The 21,157-nt window shown below is 32.9% G+C and overlaps 4 protein-coding genes across 4 annotated transcripts; 1 reads left to right on the top strand and 3 right to left on the bottom strand.

The window, feature by feature from the left end:
• The first annotated feature begins 3,935 nt into the window (after positions 1–3,935).
• Positions 3,936–6,282, top strand: LOC107472970 (uncharacterized). The gene is made up of 3 exons (XM_016092492.3): positions 3,936–4,580; positions 5,351–5,560; positions 5,921–6,282. Exons 1-2 carry the CDS (start codon positions 4,056–4,058, stop codon positions 5,552–5,554), a joined length of 729 nt encoding a protein of 242 aa, XP_015947978.1. The 5' UTR covers positions 3,936–4,055; the 3' UTR covers positions 5,555–5,560; positions 5,921–6,282.
• Positions 6,283–7,714: 1,432 nt separating this feature from the next.
• Positions 7,715–8,575, bottom strand: LOC107472972 (eukaryotic translation initiation factor 1A). Its single transcript, XM_016092494.3, has one exon. The coding sequence runs from the start codon at positions 8,433–8,435 to the stop codon at positions 7,998–8,000; it is 438 nt and encodes a 145-aa protein (XP_015947980.1). The 5' UTR covers positions 8,436–8,575; the 3' UTR covers positions 7,715–7,997.
• A 2,681-nt stretch (positions 8,576–11,256) lies between these two features.
• Positions 11,257–15,705, bottom strand: LOC107472967 (BTB/POZ domain-containing protein POB1). The gene is made up of 6 exons (XM_016092490.3): positions 15,296–15,705; positions 14,811–14,936; positions 14,480–14,580; positions 13,013–13,076; positions 12,639–12,918; positions 11,257–12,378 (listed from the first exon to the last, which is right to left on the bottom strand). Exons 1-6 carry the CDS (start codon positions 15,522–15,524, stop codon positions 11,565–11,567), a joined length of 1,614 nt encoding a protein of 537 aa, XP_015947976.1. The 5' UTR covers positions 15,525–15,705; the 3' UTR covers positions 11,257–11,564.
• Positions 15,706–17,073: 1,368 nt separating this feature from the next.
• Positions 17,074–20,413, bottom strand: LOC107472966 (BTB/POZ domain-containing protein POB1). The gene is made up of 6 exons (XM_016092489.3): positions 20,014–20,413; positions 19,403–19,528; positions 19,078–19,199; positions 18,926–18,989; positions 18,545–18,824; positions 17,074–18,288 (listed from the first exon to the last, which is right to left on the bottom strand). The coding sequence occupies exons 1-6, from the start codon at positions 20,264–20,266 to the stop codon at positions 17,475–17,477; spliced, it is 1,659 nt and encodes a 552-aa protein (XP_015947975.1). The 5' UTR covers positions 20,267–20,413; the 3' UTR covers positions 17,074–17,474.
• Between the last annotated feature and the right edge of the window lie 744 nt (positions 20,414–21,157).

The following is a 21,157-nucleotide window of genomic DNA, read 5'->3' on the forward strand; positions in this document are numbered from 1 at the left end:
TGAAGACGGTGAGCCAGATGATAAGCCTTTGGATATTCTAGGATAGTGGAAGGCTAACTCGAATCGGTTTTCTGTCCTAGCAAATATGGCACAGGATATATTGGCTATACCAATTTTAACAGTAGCTTCCGAGTCTGCTTTTACTATGGGGGAAAGAATCATCGATCAATATCATAGCTCATTGACTCTTAAGATGATAGAAGTCCTTGTATGTACCGAAGATTGGCTTAAAGGAGGCTTTTTCTCTTCTCTTGCACCTGAGAATTTTGAAAAGCTTGAAAAGGTCGAGCAAGGTAAATTGAATAAAATTAATTATGTAGATTCAATGAATAAAATTAATTAACTTATTCCATTAGTTTTTATAATTTTTTAAGATTTATAGTTATAGTTTTTTTTGTAGATTTGATTTTATCAAAGAACAACACTTGTTTAGTGAGTCCAGGTTCAATTGAGCTTGAGGATGATTAGAAAGTCTTGATTGTTTATGTTTTCTTTAGTTATGTTCTAAACACTTAGGTGGTAAAGATATTAGACTTACTTTTTCATATATGATTAGACTTGCTTATATTTATGTATATATTTATGCTTATGTTGGTTTGTTTGAGGCACAACTTAGTAGTGTTGCATACCAACTTCTTGGTATGGACAGATTTGGAATTCATACCAAAAATATTTGGTGATAGATCAAAGAAATTCAATACTCCTTGAATGGGGATATTGGTGTCAACAATTATAGTAGTTGCAGTATCATTTTTTAGCACCAATGAAATTATATCAACAATGAATTTCTTATATAGTTTGAAGATGTTGTTGGAATTTGCGTGGTTTATTTGGTTTAGGAGAAAATTTTTATCATTGAAAAAGTCTTTTAAAGAGTCATTGAAAATGAAGGGTTTCATCTTAATATGCTTTATACCTTTTTAACTTTTGGTGTATGTGACAAGTGTTGTCGCCATAAATTTAAAAAAGTAATTATTATTTACAAATGTTACTTGTATTATTTAAAAAAAATTTAAATTCAAAAAATCAATTTAAAAACAAAAGATAAAAATATAGGTTTTTGTATGTAAAAAAATTAATTTTTGTTTAAAAACAATTTTTGAGTGTAAAAATTATTTTTTTAATATAAAATACCAACTTTTTAGTATAAAAACTAATTTTTTTTATATAAAAACTGATTTTTTTATATAAACACCAGTTATTTTTTTAAAATCGATTTTTATTTTAATAACTAATTAAAAATTGATTTTAAATTTTACTAACCGATTAATAATCAATTTATTATGTAAAACTAATTTAATTAATTAACTAAACCATAAACGCCTCTACTCGCACTACATTCATACACATAATATTAAGGATTTTATTTATTATTTGGCATCAGACAAATTTTAAACCTGAGTGGAGACATAGAAGATAATCACCAGATATAATATTAATATCTGTTGAATCATGAGAATGTGTTTTTTGCAGAAATATATATTTTTTCTTCTGGTTTGACTACAATTTAATAATAAAAAATGCTATTTAGTAAATCAACTGAACCAAATATTTGTCATATTTGTCATGTGCTTATTTAAGGAAAATCTATTCTTAATTTATAAAAGTAGAAACATAAGCATACATTACATTATTTTTGAGATATTTTTTTTTCTTATTAATGCCATATTAGCAATATTGCTTACTTGACACAACTTTAGAATTAACTACTTAATTCTTGCCATAACAAATATTATTTTCAAATCAGTAAAAAAATAAAAAATACAAATAAAAAACTAAAATATAGAATCCAATAACTTTGTAACCTCCAAATACATTGAATTCATATTCCTATATTTATTATATCTTACCGTTATAAACAATACAATAAATTTATAACCGCAAATATTAATTTATATATTAAAAGTTTAAAAAATAAAAATTATATTTTATTATTATAATTATGTTTATTATAATCATTTTAATTTTTGCGAATGAGTTATACCTTAAATGGTATAGTCTTCCATATGGTCGCGCCTGTATCTTTGGTAAAAAAAATCATTTTAATTTTTAGAAGTAACACTAGATACAAAGAAATATTATTGTAGTTTTTACTTATTATTAAAAACAAATTCTATTTTATTTTACCAATATAAATTTTGAAAAGAATATTTGAAAACTAAAAAAAAAACAAATTTATTAAAAGAGTATCAAAACGAAACCAAAAAATATGATATTAGACATATATTTTTATATTAGATACAAATAAAAAACTAAAAAATAGAATCCAACAAATTTGTAACCTCCAAATACATTGAATTATTTATTATATCTTACTGTTATAAACAATACAATAAATTTATAACCGCAACAATTAATTTATTAATTTTTATAAATAACTCACTAAAGGTAATAAACATCCATATTACAAATGTCATAATAATATTATTAATCATAATAAATTTTACGTTATGGGTGTGTGTAGTTGGGGGAATTATAAATAATTCCTAGGAATTTTGAGATGGAAATATCATATGCTTATGTGTAGTTCAAAGTTTAAAAAATTATTTTTAAGCAAGTTTGATTACAGAGAATCAAAATTCCATCATTTCAATTCTCACCTTCTCCTTAGGTATATTTGATTCCCATGCGAATAGAATTTTTGTAACAAAATAATACTTAAACCACACACATCCTATAAGTATTTAAATTCCATACCATTTAAACTACATATATAAGTCTCTTATCACTATTCCTTCATATAACATCAAATTTAGCACAAAAAAAATTATTTCCGAACTGCAATGAGAATCTGATGATCAGGTATGACAAAAAAAAATCACAACATGCATCATACATTCATACTTACTCAAATATCATATACCTAATGATAACATAAATTGAATATTGGAATAGGAAAAGATCTTCACAATTTTAGCAACTATAAACGAAATTAATGACAAATTAGGATGGAACTATGTTAAATATAAAAAATGTCAGAAGAAAGCATATAAAAAAAAGAAACAACTACATTTGTGGCACATGTAATCAAACACCACAATATCCAACAATAAGGTAACTCTATATATTTTTCATAATCTCATCTATCAAATTATTAGTTGCTAGCCCAATAATTATTTTAGGTTCAGAATTCAATTAAAGGTTTTAGATCAAAGTGTTACAACAACTTTTGTACTATTTGATGGCGACGCAAAAAACTTATTGGGCACAACTGCTTCAAATCTAATGACATTTCAGAAAAATAATGACATTGAAGCACCACCTCATCAAGAGATTAAGGAGAAAGAAAACCATACAAATTCAAGACACATATTCGAAAGAAGAACATACGTACAAAGATGGAACCAAATAACACAATAGAAAGTGCATCAAACTCAACAATTCATAAAGAACATGTCTTTGCAAAAACCTACGACAAAAAGAAGAAAGCACCAACTCTAACAACCAACAAAAAAAGGAGGACGGGCGCCACATAAGATGACTAAGTCCATCAACTAAAACAAATGCAAAAATCAAACTACCAAATAAAAATGTCACTTTGTACAACTCCAACATCCAAATCTTTTGTACTACAAATTATTTAAAATAAAACACCTTTTAAATTTAGCTTCATTTTATACATATTTAATTTATTTCTACAAAATATAACAATTTTTAATATTTATTATATACTATCATTAATTTACCGTCCCGCGCATCGCGCGGGTCTCATTCTAGTTTTCTTAAATAAACCAAAAAATTAATAATACAAAAAACAATATTTTGTTTTTGGTCTTAAACAAGATTATATCTCAAAATTACTGTACCAAAAATATGTTACATTGTTTTCGGTCTGTCAAAAGAATGTTACTTCATCTTGAAATCCATTTATTGGGCTGGACCAATAATTCCTTTAATGGGCCTGAGGCCCAATTCTATCATCACTCTCATCTTCTCCTACCTCCTAGCTCCACCTCCATTTTTCAGACCTCTCTAATAAACCCTAAAACCAACGAGAAAAAGCTCGAAAATTTGATCACCGAACCTCAAAACAACTTCGACGCATTTCTCCAACCATGCTCCGAATCACAAAGCTCAAACCTTTCCCTTCATCTCTCACAACCCACAACCTCATTCAGCGATTCCCCGTTAGCGGAACCGCAAAGGGAAAAGCGAAGATCAAAGCTGGACAAGCCCTAAAACGTTCGAAAATCACAACCAAGAAAATGGGATCCGAATCAAAACCCGGACCCGGTTCCCGAGAGCAACAGGAGCGTGAGAAGCTCTACGATCAGTGCCTACAAGCTCCAACCCCCGTTCGGTACCTGAAGCCCAAGGAACGCGCGCGAGAAATTGAGCGCGAGAAAATGGGGCTGTTGAGCAAAGAGAGGCAGCGAGAAATTCAGCTGATGAAGAGGAAGGACGACAAGTACAAGGTTTCGGAGAAACCCACGATAATTGGGACGCCGGGGTTGGATTATATCACTTTGGGTTTGGTTGATGAAGAGAAGATTCCGAAGTATGAGTTGACTGTGGAAGATGGTAGGAAGTTGGCGAAAGAGTATAGCAGGGTCTTGATGAGGAAGCACAGGGAGAGACAGGTAATTTTACATCATCAGAATATATAGTTAGATCGGTTAAAAGTTAGTTAATTTGTCATTTGTATTGTTTGAAATTAGTTAGTGTATGTTTGATTCGATTACTTATCTAAGAATGATTTTAGTTAATAAATGCTGAAATTGAGTGATTTATGTTTAGTAGTTAGTATCTGAAAAGTTTAGGATCAGTTAGATTAATAGAAAGTTAGAAGCATAGGGAGAGACTGGTAATATTTCACAGTTGAAGAAATCAGTTGGATTGGTTAAAAATTAGCTAAATGTTAGTTAATTTGACAATTAGATTGGTTCAGCATTTGCGAGTTTGATTACTGATGACTTTGATTTATCTAAGAGTAATGCGGAAAAGTGGTTTATATTTACTTAGCATGTGTTTAATTCTGCTTCTGAAAATTTAATTACTCATTATTTTGATGCATCTATTATTGATTTTTCTTTATATGTTTAAAGTGAAGTGATTTATGTTAAGTATTTTGGTATAGAAGGTGTTTTTAACAAAATTTGGTGAGCTAAACTATCTGCAAAAGCAGTTCATTGCTTATTATTCATGATATTGAAATCATTCTAGAGCAATAGTCTGATTTGAGGAAGAATCAAACAAGTTTGTGAACGGGAAAAAATGTATTTTGTGATTTTGAATTCACTATTGAGGTACTCAAATCTGCAACTAATCACAATATTAGTTGGTTAATGTATAGCTTAGTGAGAAATCATCATGTTCATTTCTATCAAATTCACTATTCTAATAATGACAGGCTAAAGAAACGACACTTTTGAGGCTGAAGAAGGAGGCGATTGAGGCTTTGCCTGAGGGTTTGAGGGAAGCTGCTTTGGTCCCCGACTTAACACCTTTTCCTGTGAACCGGTTTATGGCAACCTTGACTCCTCCAATTGAGGGCTACATGGAGAAGGTCAGGGAAGCCGCCGAGAAGATCAGCGGCACTGAGAAGATTAGATAATCACAGGTCAGTATTGTACATGTAGATGGCTAGATTGTGATTTGAATTTCAAAGCTGTGTGAGTACCATGCATGATGGTTACTAATTACTACATTTGTGAAGACTGAGATTGCTATTATTTTGTTATTTTGCCAGACAACGGTTATTTCGATGTATACAACCTATCGATTGTATGCTGCATTAAACAATTCTGTGACGAGTGTAAACCGGCTATTTGCCATGGTCGAATGTATTGTTATTTGTAGGTTGTGTTGTGTTATTCTCTTCCGCTCACGTCCCTTATTTTTGTAGCCTTAATGACTAGTTATTTATCTTAAAAGAATTGACCCAAAAATAATAATGTTAATATTGACAAATGTGAAACAGGTTCATTTTCAAGTGGCAGAAGCACATTTCTTTTAACTTGGGCATCTAGCTATGGACCTCGGACTTGATTTACATTGTTGCAATCTGATATTGTGGAGCTTAGTGAGGGATTAAGATCTTGCTTCAGAATCTTAGTTGAGAGAGGAATAATTGGTGACAAATAGCTAGTAATGATGTGAATGACTAATCATCATATATCTGGTTTAATGCTGTAATTTTATGGTTGGGTGATTATTTGTATAATTGTCAAGTGCTTAATCAACTTTAGTACTTGCATCTTAGGCCTCAACATACACCAAATTTTTGTCCGTCTGGTACATATGTCTTAGCATCATAAATTACACTGATTTTTTAAGGCCGCATTTCTTTAATTCTATTATTTCATTTTGTTCTAAATACCAAGTATTCTCAATAGTCTTATGGCTTCACTAGGAAATATATTGGAATATGTTTGGTTTGTGTTTTCATTTTCTATTTTTATTTTCAGTGTTTCAGGATTTTGTGAAACGGAAACCAAACGAACCCTATAAAAGCAAGTAATAAATATGGTTAAAAAAAATACATCTCCTTTAGAAAAGGTCATGCAAGCCATTGTTGTGCTAAATCTTGAAAACCTTCTTCTAAGGTGGATAAAGCTGTGGAGCATCTAGATACACCTCTTTGAATCATTGTTTGAAAGAGGTCACCAAGTTGATGCAAAATAAAAGAGCAAACTTGATATTAGTCAATGCCAAAAGGGGCATTGGATGTACTGAGTGTTCTGCTACATGACAAAACATTTTAAGAAATTCTATTTTGTATTTATGCCTTTTCAGCATAATATTATGCTGGGGCAGCATTCACTGAACTGAATTTCCAGACATCCAGTTTATCCGGATTTTTCGCATGTTGTAGAGTTTGTATTTTATTCTGTTTCTTATTCGTGGGGATGTTCAATCTATAATAAAGACATTGCTCAAAAGGTAGAGGTTCAATTTTTTGGTTGTAAGTAGGCAATTTAAAGTTAATATCACCTTTTTTTTACTTGAACGAAAAAAAAAGGATAAAATACACGCACTAAACTTAATATTACTTGTCTCTAAATAATTGTTAACCTTAAAAACGCATCTGGATATTTATATTTGACGAATAGGTTAGAAAAAAGAAACTTAGACTTTTTTTTTTTTTTTACTAATGCATTATAAAAAAAAAACAAAGATAAAGAAAACGTTTGCTTCAATTAATTGATGATAAATATGCTTATGATTGATAAGTTCTTTCCTTCTCATGGAGGAAACTAACCAACATCTATTTATATTAAAAATAAATAAACAAGGCTCATTGGAATAACTTCACACTAATACCTACAGAGCAACAACTTGCCTCAACGTGAAACCCTTGATTGAAGAACCGAAATTTGATGATCAAAAAGGCTCAAACCAGCACCTTAGATGTACATGATCAAATTCATGAAGTGAATTAATTGCCCAGAACTGAATACTAACCTTTCAACAGCACTAGATCAGGCATCAACCCACACAAACATTCTTTCTAATGATAAAAGATGAGATAATCAATCACCAGTGACCACAAAATTAGAACCAACCTATGACTATGCTAATAAGGGTCTTATGGCAGAGAGGTAGATTGATGGTTTCCCTTCTCTTCCTCCCAAACTATCCAAACACACACACACCATCTATGTCAATTAATAAATTAAAATTGATATACAAACTCAACATCATACAACAAACATCACAAACAATAGCATCATCAAAAGCTCCAAAACATACCATAACACAAAAAATCCACACATTAAAAAGATAACACCATAACTCAGCTATTATTTCATTCAAATTCCACCAAATCCATATCCATATCTCACAGTACACAACTAAAAAAAAGCTCCAAGCATTACACGAAAATTAAAAAGTAACAGCAGCAGCAGTAGTAATAATAATAGTAATATTAATAAAAGTAACACAATAGTAATTCTATTGTCGTCTTCTTCTCATTCCCAATTTGCGCTATTAGGGTATCCCCAATTTCAATTTCAATTTCCCGAAACCCTAAAAACCAAACCTTTGTTTCCATCCCCTCAAATCTTATCGATATCCTCATCCTCAAACTCGATGTAATCATTACCAGTACCATCGTCCTCCTCATCAAGGCCACCACCGATTCCTTCGTTAAGCCTAACACCATCGGGAAGCTCACCGTACGCCTTCAGCAACCGAGCCTCGTCGGGCATGTACTTCAAGATGACGTCAGCCTTATCGTCCTGATAGTCCCTGAGACCAACGAGGATGATGTCACCGGCGGCGATCCAAACCTTCTTGTGCATCTTACCACGGATATGGCAGAGACGCTTGGTTCCGTCGATGCACATGGCTTCGCAGCGACCGTTACCGAGCATGCGGAGAACCTGAGCGTATTCCTGACCGTCTTCTTTGAAAACGAGCTCGCGCTTCTCGTCATCGGCTTCGTTCTTTCCTCTCTTGCGGTTCTTTCCTCCCTTTCCCTTGTTCTTCGGCATGCTTGTTGTGGATGCTCGAGGTTCTCGAGCTTTCTCTCTCTAGAAAATTGAGGGGATTCTCTCTCTGTTTCTCGCTCGCTCTTTCTGTGTGTGCGTTTGTGTGTTTCTCACTTTCTCTCTCTCTGAAACCCTAAATTTTTACGATTTAATAATAATAATAATATTAAATAATTAAATATTGACGCTCTTATAAAGTTATATGGATAATACTGTTTTTATTTTATTTGTTATAAATTTATATAAATATACCATATAAAATTTATCGGTTTCGGGATTTTTCTAAGTGGATGAAATTGGGCATGTATTTTGTGGATGGAAAGACGTTTTTGCCCCTGGTTTGCGTCTGGATTTAACTTATTTTGGGCCTAATGAAAAAAAATTTCGCAAGATGCTAGGAACTTTAGTCTTTATAAAAAATTATTTATGTAAATTTTATGAATAAAAGATAGGAAAATTGGGACAAAGTTCTCTCATAGTATTTTCTTTTTAACAGTACAGTAGTATGTTATTATCTTACAAACTTCTTAATCGTAATTTAGCTGCATTTTGGATAGAATATATTTTTATAAGTTCTTTTATATTATCACCTAAAATTGATGCTTTTCATAATTACTTTTACAATAAACACGTTCTAGTTTTGTCAATGAATTATATCTCAAATAACATAATTTTTTCATATTCACCTAAAAGTCGCAGATTCAAATCTCGTTCTTAATTTAAAAAAAAGTACGTTCTAGTTTTTAATAGAGTTAAGTATAATTTTGTTCCTTATAGTTTAAATCAAAAAAATTTTTTGTTTCCAACTTTTTTATATATATATAAAATCGTCCCTAGAGCTTAAGTAATTTTAAAATCATTCAAAAAGACAGATTTATTTTTTAAATGATAAAAATACTCCTTTCTCTTCTCACCACCCTATTCACTACCATCATACCCACTACCATCCCACACCATTTATTTATGAATCCAACAAGAAAACCTAACCTTTAACAAGAGTCTCAGATAAATCAAAACCAAAATAACAATTCAGTACCAAAACAATTATCATTAACAAAAAATAAGAAAATTATCATCGTCATCATCATAACAAATATTAACAAAAAAATTAGACAATAATAAAATAACAAACATATTGTTTTTTCTCCAATTTCTCAAAAAAACCAAAGAACTAAGAAAAGCAACAACAATCCATGTTCGAAAAATTAGAGTTTGTGAAAAAGGAAAAGAGAAAAAAAGAAATTAGAGAATTAAAATTTTTCTGTTTGCTCACCCATATTCTACAAGAGTCACGACAGATAATAAAGAGGAAAGGGGAAGGGAGGCGTGGCGGTGATGCTGGAAACGCAAGAAACACGACTACCACCACTACCTCATCGACAATGACGAAGAATACGAGACAAGGACGAGGACCAGGCGTGTCGCTGCGAGGCGAGGGCAAGTCACGACGAGGGGAGCGTGCAAGTCGTGGCGAGGCGCCACGAGGGCAACGGCGAGGTGCGGCAAGGGCGACAGCGAGCCTTCCTTCTTTGCTTCTGAGTCTCTGCTTCTCTCTCTTCTGAATGTGTGATGGAGATGATGACATTGAGGGTATAATTATCAAGGACGGTTTTAAAACTAAGTTGAATCTCAGGGACGAAATTGAATGCAAAAAAAAGTTAAAGACGAATAAAATTTCTTACCTAAACCTTAAGAACCAAAATCGTACTTAATCTATCTTAATACATTTAAAAATTAATTGCTTTAATAATTTAGAGTATTTATCCATTTTAGTTCCCAAAGAATTTCGGACCAGACACTTTAGTCCCCAACTAAAATTAATTACTCGATTGGTCTTTAACAATTAACTCTGTCAGTCACTTAAGTCTTTTGCTCCGTTAATTTTAATGGAGGATAAAATGGTTCCTGACAACTCTAACAACGGACAAAATGGTCCCTAACCCCTTCTGATCGGAAATGACAATGTTCTTCTCCCAATTTCCATCATATCTCGCATAACCCTAACAGTCTAACACTACAACTTCAAGTTACACAAAGCACACTTTGCAATTTCAATGTTCACAAGAAGAAAAATCCTTAACTTGTTCTCAACCAATTCATAATCAAAAAACTAATGACTATGTCGCTCAAGTACTTGTCGTCTTCGATGAATCTCATGAATCTAGACAGTAAGCCCGATTTGTTAAGACCTGTCGTCTTTGTCGTCGCCATCTCCCTCCTCCTTTGCCCTATTATCTCCATAACCACTCGTCCACCACTTTAAACGCTTCTTTCAACTTCTTCTTCAAACCAATGTTCAATAATCGCTTTTAGTTGAGGAACTAAAGTGCTGGTCTAAAATGTTTTGGAGACCAAAATGAGTAAATAATAATTTATGATTTTTTAAAAAAAATCTTATTCAAATGGCGTAGTGAAATTTGCAAAGTAACCCCGATAAATTGAAAAAAGACTTCTCCAATCACAAACTAGCAGCTCCCTATCAAAGCATTCGTGTTTATTTTTTCCAAACAAATCTCTAACAATATACCCATGACGTGTCCACTAAGAACGAATCAAATTCCTCATTGAATTTTATTTTTCCAACAATAGCACTCGCATGTTCCATGGGTTTGGTGAGACTACAATTATCTAAGCATTATTTGTGATTTTGTTCGAAGTCGCATTTTCTTTATCCTTTTTTATTTTTTTGTGGTCATTAGGAACTTCCATTTCATTTCGCATAAAGAATCAGATTCTACATCGTTCACCACAGACTTCCGAATTTGAGATCCTTAATCCTTAGTTTGAGCTATTATTAGAGTAGGACTCAAGAATAGCATAAAAAAAAGGCATGGTTAATTTACACAATATCCTTGTCGCCAAGTATAATATATAATATAATATTCACACTATTCTCGAGTCTAAGGCATAGATAGTCATAGTCCTAACTTTGCAAGAATGACTAGTTTCTAACTCTGAACATAGATAGTTAGATACACTAATCATCATTCAAGTAACTAATCAAAAGTTCCAATTAATACTTTGATCTCATGCAGCACTAGCCACCTATTTCCCATTGCCTGCATGTATTAAACTTACAAAATGGTGAATATACTATAGCTAGTCATCAGAAGACTAAACCAAAGAAGGTTTTCAGTTTCTGATGGTTAGCTCAGCTCTAAGGTGTAGGACACCATTAATGAAGTAACGACAATCCTCAGCCATGAATGAAGTCCATGGAATGGCAAACAAATTTCTATAGCCAACAGCCTTTCCTCCTGTGAATGTATAGCTGCCTTTGTATTTGCTTCCGAAATCCTCCATCGGTTTAGACCTCACCGCAAATTCATACTCGACGGTAAAGCCAACTGAACCCTTTCCCTGCATTCCAAGAAACAGCCCAAAGCAATGGAAAGAACTCTGTTGATCCATGTTGCAATGTGCTGACAGAAAAAACCCTTGTCCGCCTAAATGGAATGCCTGAGAATACACCCGGCCGGATGGGAACAAATTCGCACATTCCTCCCGCTTCAAGTCCAAGTATACAATACACTGCTTATGGGGAAATTCAAATTCTACTACCTTAACTGGGCGATACTTGAATGCCCGCTCAACAAAACGATGGTACAATGAGGAAGAATCTCCTGCTGCTAGTGACCGTTGGCGGTGTGGAACCTCAACCTTGTAAAAAAGGGCCTCAAGTACAAGATTGGATGCAACCTCATAATCAAAGTCCTTACACGTTAAGACCTTTCTAAGTTTCCGGGTGCTCATGTGAGGGAACCGGATAAAATGTGAGAGCCGATTACTCAGGACTTGTCGCCTTTCCTCCAGTTTGCCGTAGTGACTTCTAGCCCATTTCAAGATAAAGTCATATACAACATCTTCAGATGCAACCTGGAGATCATCACTAGAAATTACTGCTTCTATACCAGCTAATGGCAAGGTCATTAGCTCCTCTTGATACCTGCACAAATAACATGAGTTAGCATTCAAAGCGAAGAGCAACATTAGACAGAAAAGCATGCAGAAAGGCATGAAAAGAAACAAGTGTTCTACAAAAGAATGGATGGAAACAAATTGAAACTGAAAATTTCACCAGCAAACAAAATGGATGTACAGGAGGAAATAGTTAATCCCAGATACAAAAAAAGAATAATAAAAAACAATTCACGGTTCCCGGAATATAAGATAACACAATCTTCTGTAAAATAGGGTAACCCTTACTTGGCTATATCCTTGAATTTATTAACAAGAAACAGCTTTGCTGCATCACACAATGGTTGGACTGTTTCAGCCATTTCGACACTAGAAGGAAGATCTATATATAGCAATGCAGAGTCAGTTGTCATCGGCATATTCCGCAACAACGAGCTACAGTGTCTCATGCATGATGCAACTTTAAATTTATCAGCAACCATCAACACATCCAGCACAGCTGGCGCTGAAGTATTGGTCAATGTACTACTATACATAAAATTCAATAACTGCATAAGAGCACCTTCTTCTGTAACAAGCGAAAGAAACATGGCATTTGTAAGAAAAAATTATTTGGGGGAACGCTCAATAAATAGGTACTATAAAGCTTTTATGTTTTATACCAGAGGCATTAATTTTCAGGGTGACATGTCTTTGTTCTGACTGCTTTGTGTCATTTGAAAAAAGCTGCAACACGTAAACAAATAGCTCTAAGCAAATGAAAAATATTTTTAGCAAAATTAGGCTTGGTTTGGTAAAGCTTTTCCAAGAGGTGCTTATGCTTTTAAAAATAGTAAAAAGTACAAGCACCTCATTTTGCGTTTTGGTAAATTAAAAAAGCTCAAGTGCTTGTGCTTGCGGCTTTTAAAAGTTAGGGGTGCTTTTGAAAGCACCTAAGCAGGAGCTTTTCAAAGCTGGCTTGTACTTACCAAATTTTAATTTTATTTATTTTCACGCACATATTTCTCGCTATTGTATTGCCATTGAAATCCTCGTATATTTCTAACTTCTCATCCTAACCTTCACAAATTCTAATACAATCTTCATATATTTTTTATTTTTCAACATAATCTTCACAAATTTCAACACAAATACATCTCTATCACATATTAGGTATGAACTTCTATCTATTTATATTATTTTTTTGTGCGTTTTTTTGTATTTTTTCATAGATCTATTATGTTTGTTTTTTTCCTGTTCTTGGTTTATGAAAACCAATCATAAAATTTTTCTTACATGAACATTAGTTAAAATTATAACAATAACATGTATATACATATGTAAATATAGATATATAATCATAAGAGTAGTTTATTTGAGATATGTGTCTTATTTTCTGTGATTAGTAAAGGTGAGCCAATATATATAAGTGGGTAATGGACGTACCCAGTACTAACATTGGATTACATACAAATTTTATTACAGACTAATGATAACTCTATTTATATTAGTAGAGAGAGTAAATCAAGTGAATATTTAAACTATTAGTCTCTGGAATTTGAGTTAGTATCAAAATAAAGTTTCCATTGATTCAATTAGAACTCCAAAATAGTATCAAAATAAAGTTTCCATTGATTCAATTAGAACTCCAAAATTTGATTCATGAATCATATTACCAGTTTATTGTTTCTCGTGGGTTTTTTTCAAGTAATTTTAATTAATTTATCTTATTATTCTTTTGTTTTTATAATATATCTAGTTCCTGTGTTATTATTGGCCTACTAGAATAGAATAATATTGTATGTTTATTAGTCTTATATAAAATTTTAAAGTTAAAAAATAAAAAAGTTTATTTATTATATTTATGTTTATTATGAATTTTTTATTTTAAAATTATTTTATTTTAAAATATTATATGAAATTTTAAAGAATTTAAAAAAAAGAAATTATTCTTCGTTATAAACATATTTATTATAATTTTTTTAAGTTTTAAAATCTGTTTTACCAAACACAATTGTGGTACTCGTGCTTATTAAAAGTCATTTATAATTTGATTTTGCCAAACGCAAATACATTAGCTTTTAAAAAGTACTCTAAAAAAATAAAAGTTTTACCAAACCAAGCCTTAATCAGGACAAAAGAAAATCTACCTCGTAGAAATAGGGACTTTTAGCAGCCAAGATAGGGGAACTGATATGTAATGTTTTCACAGAGCGAACAAAATTCCAATCTGCATCAACGGCTTCATCACCTACATTAGCAAAAATCATGATTAAAAAAAAATTGTAAATCAGTGCAGAACCAACAACTTCATTATTAAGCAGAACATATCTATTATCTAGTCAATAGATGACAGTTACACTCTTTGTTTATATCAAACAATACATTTATATTGATTAATGTTTCAATGCAATAGACTCAATAATCGATAACTGAGTACAGGACCCCCCAAACCTCTTTTTTTCAATGCAATAGAAATACCTGAAGGGGATTCTTCAACAATCACAACAAGATCATCGTCTTCGTTTTCACATTCCAAAAAATCATCTGCATCAGGTTGATACTTGTTCAAAACTTGTTCCTCTGGCAACGTAGCATGATCCACATCTGCCACGACAGAAAGCACAATACTTTATTCTCAAAACATTGTGCCTCAAATTTTCTACAAACAGTTGGCATGCATGTAGCAAATTCGAAATCATGAATGATTAACATTTGTTCTACTTTTTTCATATAATGAAGATTTTAATAAATTTTCTACCTAAGAAATATTTTCCAAGAGAAAAAAAATTACGAATTTTCCGCTTCTTAATTTTTCCGAAAAAACAAGTTACGCATTTCACCCTATACACCTAAAACGCGTAACAAGCAGGCACAAAAGTATAAAAATTCAGTTAATTTTCATCATCGACCAAAAAAAGGATTGCAGAAGTGATTGTGGTTTTAGTTTAGGGTTTTTCCCGTACCGTTTTCCTTCTTGATGTCGTAGCGGCGGCGCTTGCGGTGGCGAACCCAGTCAGCGATGGTGGCGCATGCATCGGAGTCCGGTGGGGCGTCGACAGGTCCGTCGTCTGTGATCTTGATGCGGCGGATACGGTCGTCGACAGGCTCGTCGTCGGTGATCTCAATGCGGAGGATACGGTCGGAGAAGTTAATGTCGTTGAAGGCGAAGCCAAAATCGGCTTCAGAGGCCATAACGGGTTCGAATAGATCAGAATTCGAAACGCTAACAATCCACCGAATTAAGAAGACGAGAAGAGTAAACCCTACAAATGCATTAATAAGGTGAAGAAGGTGTATCAGAGAGAAAGTGTGACAGAAGAAATTGGTAACTTACAGTAACTGCTTATTTAGTATTTATGCGTAATTATTGACTCATTCTTAAAACGTTTTTTACTTGCTTATATCAGTTATATGTACAAAAAATACTTATTTATTAAATAACAATATTATACTTTTTGCTAATTAAAAATTTTAAATTTATAGTTCAAAATTTACAATTTAAAATTTTATTTTTAATATTTAAATTTTAGGAGAGTTCAGAATTTAAATTTTAGAATTTAAAATATCAATAATACTACACATCCAAATTTTTTTGTTAACCAAGTCCAACCAAATTAGTCTAACATAACAAAAATAAGCTATAGTTAGTATTATTCCAAGTCTTATTGTTTAACTTTGTTGAACTTGGTTCATAAAACAACTTGGATGTATAGTATTACTCTTAAAATATATTGTACTACTTACTCATCTCACAAAGTATTAGAAAGGTAAGAGAGAGCAGTAAAAAAAGGATTTGTGTCTATTTTAGTTGTATGAAATGATACAATAGAAAGATATTTATAAATGTTAAGAGAATCGAAATAATCAAATAATAATAAAGACGTGATATCCTATAATATTCAGATATGCTAAATAATTATAATCAATACTAATTGATTCTAATATATTCTAACACAAAGCATTAGTATTCGTTATAATTATTAATTGACTTAATCATCTAAAATATTTAAAAATTCGATTTTTTTAAAAAAAGTTATAAACTGTTAGTATAAAATAATTCTATATAAATAATAATTATGAATTAGCAAATCAATAAAAATAACTAATTTTCTAACACATTATTTAAACAGTCATCTAAATGCAATATTGACCAAAATTTAATTTTTTTTTTATAAAAAGCCATTACCTAAGTTATGTTTGTTTGGAGTAAAACAAAACAGAGAAAGAGACTTATGTGTAATTTATGAAAGAAGTCTTATAATTTTTCTTTTCTCCCTTCTATTTTCCCTCTACTTCTCTCCAAACAAATATAACCTTGGAATTGGAGAGAGAAAAGATCACAATGTCTCTTTTTTCTTTTTTTAAGGTTGTTTATCCCAAACATGTGTAAATAATGCCATGATTCCAATCATTCCATCACCATGAGTCCATGGAAATGGGAAGGTAGCAACCCATTATCTCTAAAGATGAATATTTAAGAGTCTCCATCTAATTATCAGTGAACATAATACAAACACTTTTAGATATCCATAGAAAGCACAAAATATGTTGAAATAGCATTATTGCGGATCATATCATCATGCATTCGTGAAGAATTAGATTCCACAGCCTTCACCTCAGAATTATGTTTTCCTATCCCTTATTCTATTAATAATCAGAATAAGATTCCCCCATCCAGCAATGAGAATAGCATAGCATAGAATCAGAGTTTGATTTCTTAATTCTTCCACAACCTTGCCTCTTACAGAATACTAACATTTTCTCTCTTAATAATAATATAACACATAATTAGATGCAAGTGCAAAACAATTAACCTCATTTTATGAAGAAAACACATTACCTGCCAAATTAAGAATAGCTCAATGACAACATATTAGTGTGAAATCAGATCAAAGATTTGGATTTTGAGATTCCAGGATCATTTGGAAACCTGGATTGTCTAAACATTATCTAAATAATGTATCAGTAAGTCCTAATTGACCCTTTGATCTCACACAGCATTAGCCATCAATTGAACATTCCTTCATATTGAGATACAAAGTACTATAGCTAGTTACAGAAAATGAGATACTGATGGCTGAAGAGCATAGACAGGTCAGAGCTACCCATTGAAACAAAAGATTATTAAATAAAAGGAAGGACTCAATGTCTGATAGTGAGCTCCGCTCTAAGATGTAGGACACCATTGATGAAATAAAGGCAATCCTCGGCCATGAACGATGTCCACGGAATGGCAAACAAGTTTCTATACCCGACGGCCTTTCCTCCTGTGAATGTGTAGTTGCCTTTGTACTTGCTAACAAATTCCTCTGTGGGCCTAGACCTCGCTGCAAATTCATAGTCCACAGTGAAGCTAACAGAACCCTTTTCCTGCATTCCCAAGAACAGCCCAAAGCAATGGAAAGAACTCTGCTGATCCATGTTGCAATGTGCTGACAAGAAAAACCCCTGTCCCCCCAAATGGAACGCTTGAGAATAAACCCGGCCGGATGGGAACAAATTGGCACATTCCTCCCGCTTCAAATCCAAGTACACAATACACTGCTGACGGGGAAGTTCAAATTCTACCACCTTAACTGGGCGATATTTGTATGCTCGCTCAACAAAACGGCGGTTCAACGAGGCAGACTCTTCTGCTGCCAGCGATCGTTGCCGGTGTGGAGCCTCGGCCTTGAAAAATAGTGCCTCGACTACAAGCTTGGATGCAACCTCATGATCAAAGTCATTACAGGTTAAGACCTTCTTTAGTTTTCGGCAGGTCATGTAAGGGAAGCGAATCAAACGTGCCAACCGTGCACCCAGGACCTCCCGCCTTTCTTCCAGTTTGCTGTACTGATTTCGAGCCCACTTCAACACAAAGTCATATACAGCATCTTCAGATGCAACTTGGAGATCATCACTAGACAATATAGCTTCTATTCCAGCCAATGGCAAGGCCATAACCTCTTCTTGATATCTGGACACATAACGTGACATGACTTAGTATTCAAATGGAAATGCCAACGTTGAGAATGAAAACAATCTAGAATGGCATGGAAAGAAACTAATGTTTTCCAAAAGAATTGACAATCAGAAATTTATGTTGTAATTTCACTGGTAAACAGAACAGTGGACCCCACTTAGTATAAAGGAAAACAATAATCACTACAGAGCTTATAATGTTTGTGTCCAATATGATGTGATTGAAACTAATCAAAGAACTAAACACTTACTTGCTTATATCCTTGTAACGACCAGCAAGAAACTGCTTTGCTGCATCAGTCAATGGTTGGACTGCATCAGCCATTAAGACACTAGATGGAAGCTCTAGGTAGAGCAATGCAGAGTCAGGTGTCATGGGCATATTCCGCAATAACCTGCTACAATATCTCATGCACGACGCAACTTGAAATTTATCAGCAGCCATCAACACATCCAGCACATCGGGTGCTGAAGTATTGGTCAAAGTGCTGCTGTACATAAAATTCAGTAACTGGATGAGAGCTGCTTCTTCTGTAAAAGGCAAAAGAAATAAAGCATATGTAAAACAAACTATTTGAGGGGTCACAGAAATGACTGAAAACATTCTATGGAATTTCTACATATGTTAATACCAGATGCGTTAATTCTTAAGGTAACATGCCTCTCCTCTGATTCCTTCATCCCATTTGAGAAAAGCTGAAAAGAAAAAGCAAATAAACTTGCCTAAGCAAACATAACTTCCAAAAAACAGGAAAAAGAAAAACCAAAGTAGAGAAACATCTACCTTATAGAAGAAGGGGCTTTTAGCAGCCAAAATAGGAGAACTGATATGCAGTGTTTTAACTCTCACAACTGAAGTGCAATCCATGCTCCAGTTTGAATCAACACTGGTCCCAGCTTCATCACCTACATTAGCATTAACCAGAATTAACAAGTGAACAAACAAGTTCACACTTGAGAAAAAGATGATACTCTATTCACTTTACAGGATCCAAATCCATTTCCATAAATATCATATTCCATATTTGACCATTACAAAGAGAAAATAGAGAAAACCAGAAAAAAACACTATCAGAATCCTAAATATAAAAGACTCCATATATGTATACCTGAAGGGGATTCCTCAACCATTGCAACAGCCTCTTCGTCTTGATTTTCACATGCTGCAAAATCATCCATATCAGGTTGATTCCCGTTCAAAACTTGTTCCTCTGGCAACAAAGCAAGATCCACCGCTGCAGCCAGAAAAAGAAAGCCATATGCACAAACATCAACAAACCCGAAAGCGGAACCAAGAAAAACAAAAACACAAAACAAAACTTTCTAGCTTCTACGTTCTATCTCACAAACAACTACCCAAAACAGCAAAACCATACCTTATACCGCTTCTTTTGTTCCTACATATTGAAAACACTTGCCCAAAACATGAAACACAAAGCACCTAGCACTTATACTGAAGCCATAACTGATCTTCTATAGATAGTAGCGTTTTCCATTATAAGAAGAACCAAGAAAAGTTGAACAATTCACACAGCACAATTCAATTTGAATTTTTTATCCCCCTTAATCTCTCCAAAATTAGGCTAATCATGTCACAACTAAACTAACCCTAGAAACCTAACAGCTACAGCAAGCACAAAAACTCATCTAATTTTTCAAAACCGAAGAATAATTTTGCAGAAATAGATAGTTTTCTAGGGTTAGGGTTTTATTATTATACCATTCTCCTTTTTGATATCTTCGCGGCGGCGCTTACGGTGGCGTGCCCAGTCAGCAATGGTGGCGCAGGCATCGGAATCTGTTCGGGCGTCCACTGGATCGTCCATGATCTCAATTCGGAGGATCCGGTCGGAGAAGTTGCTGTCGTTGAAGGCGAACCCAAAATCAGCTTCCGATGCGGCGTCGCCGCCGCGAGACCACTCTGACTCCATAACCATAACCGGGTCGAATAGATCCGAATTCGAATCCTTCATTTACGCTAAGAGGAACTAGAAACAACGACGAAGAACAAAATAAAGAAGAAGAAGAAGATGAAGAAGTAGTTTCTTTTTATCTTTTTTTTTTAGTTTAAAGTTTAGTTTTTTTTGTTAAGGGTTTGGTTTGAAAGAGGTTAAAGAGAGAGAAAGTATGACGAGGCAGAAAATGATAATAAGCTGGCAGTTATGGTTATTTACAATTTAGTACCTGCAAAAAAAATATTTATATTTAGTAGCTGAAAATAAATACTAATAAATTCGATGGTAATTTATTAATTTAAATCGGAAGCGAGAGAGTAATAGATTTTAAATTTTTTTAATTTAATAAATACATAATAAATTTTTTTAAAAAACTTAAACATTATTTTTCTTATAAATTATTTATTTATTATATTTTTTTTAAAATATATGTTAATTAAATATATAATAAAAAATGTAAATTTGGTCCATATAATTGTATATGACTCTTATTGATAAGAGTCGTTAAAAAAAACAGCGCATACACGTCTTTTATTATTTTTGGTGACTGTACACGTCTTTTATTATAATCCTTTCTTTTAGTGCCTAAAATTTGTGGAATAAGATAATTTGATGTTTGACTATTTAAAATGAGTAATTAAATATTTAAATATTCAATTTTTATAAATGTAACCTTTACAAATATAATTTTTATCTTTTTTTTCCATTTTTTTTAATTTTGATATAGAGTAAGTAATGGTATATGGTATAGTTATGGGGATATAGGGTGTTTTATCAGGCTGTGATCACTGTGCCAAGCAAATCGAACGATCTAATGGGAGTGAGAATAATCGAACAGTCCCGATTACAGTAATTGGATGGTCTGATTTGTATATCCTGAATTTTTTAAATTCTTTAATCACAAATTGG

This window comes from Arachis duranensis, chromosome 2 (assembly GCF_000817695.3).
Source record: "Arachis duranensis cultivar V14167 chromosome 2, aradu.V14167.gnm2.J7QH, whole genome shotgun sequence".
Classification (NCBI taxonomy): domain Eukaryota; kingdom Viridiplantae; phylum Streptophyta; class Magnoliopsida; order Fabales; family Fabaceae; genus Arachis; species Arachis duranensis.

Bases quoted from the DNA above. Each gene is read 5' to 3' on its own strand.
- LOC107472967 (XM_016092490.3), bottom strand. From the start codon at position 15,524: ATGGCCTCTGAAGCCGATTTTGGCTTCGCCTTCAACGACATTAACTTC. The intron at 13,077-14,479 runs GTAGATTTTCTT...TACGTGTTGCAG, and splicing joins AAAGTCCCTATTTCTACGAG to CTTTTTTCAAATGACACAAA. The intron at 12,379-12,638 runs GTAAGGGTTACC...TTATTTGTGCAG, and splicing joins AAATTCAAGGATATAGCCAA to GTATCAAGAGGAGCTAATGA.
- LOC107472966 (XM_016092489.3), bottom strand. From the start codon at position 20,266: ATGAAGGATTCGAATTCGGATCTATTCGACCCGGTTATGGTTATGGAG. The intron at 18,990-19,077 runs GTAGATGTTTCT...TTTTCTTTTCAG, and splicing joins AAAGCCCCTTCTTCTATAAG to CTTTTCTCAAATGGGATGAA. The intron at 18,289-18,544 runs GTAAGTGTTTAG...TTATGTGTCCAG, and splicing joins CGTTACAAGGATATAAGCAA to ATATCAAGAAGAGGTTATGG.
- LOC107472972 (XM_016092494.3), bottom strand. From the start codon at position 8,435: ATGCCGAAGAACAAGGGAAAGGGAGGAAAGAACCGCAAGAGAGGAAAG.
- LOC107472970 (XM_016092492.3), top strand. From the start codon at position 4,056: ATGCTCCGAATCACAAAGCTCAAACCTTTCCCTTCATCTCTCACAACC. The intron at 4,581-5,350 runs GTAATTTTACAT...TAATAATGACAG, and splicing joins GGAAGCACAGGGAGAGACAG to GCTAAAGAAACGACACTTTT.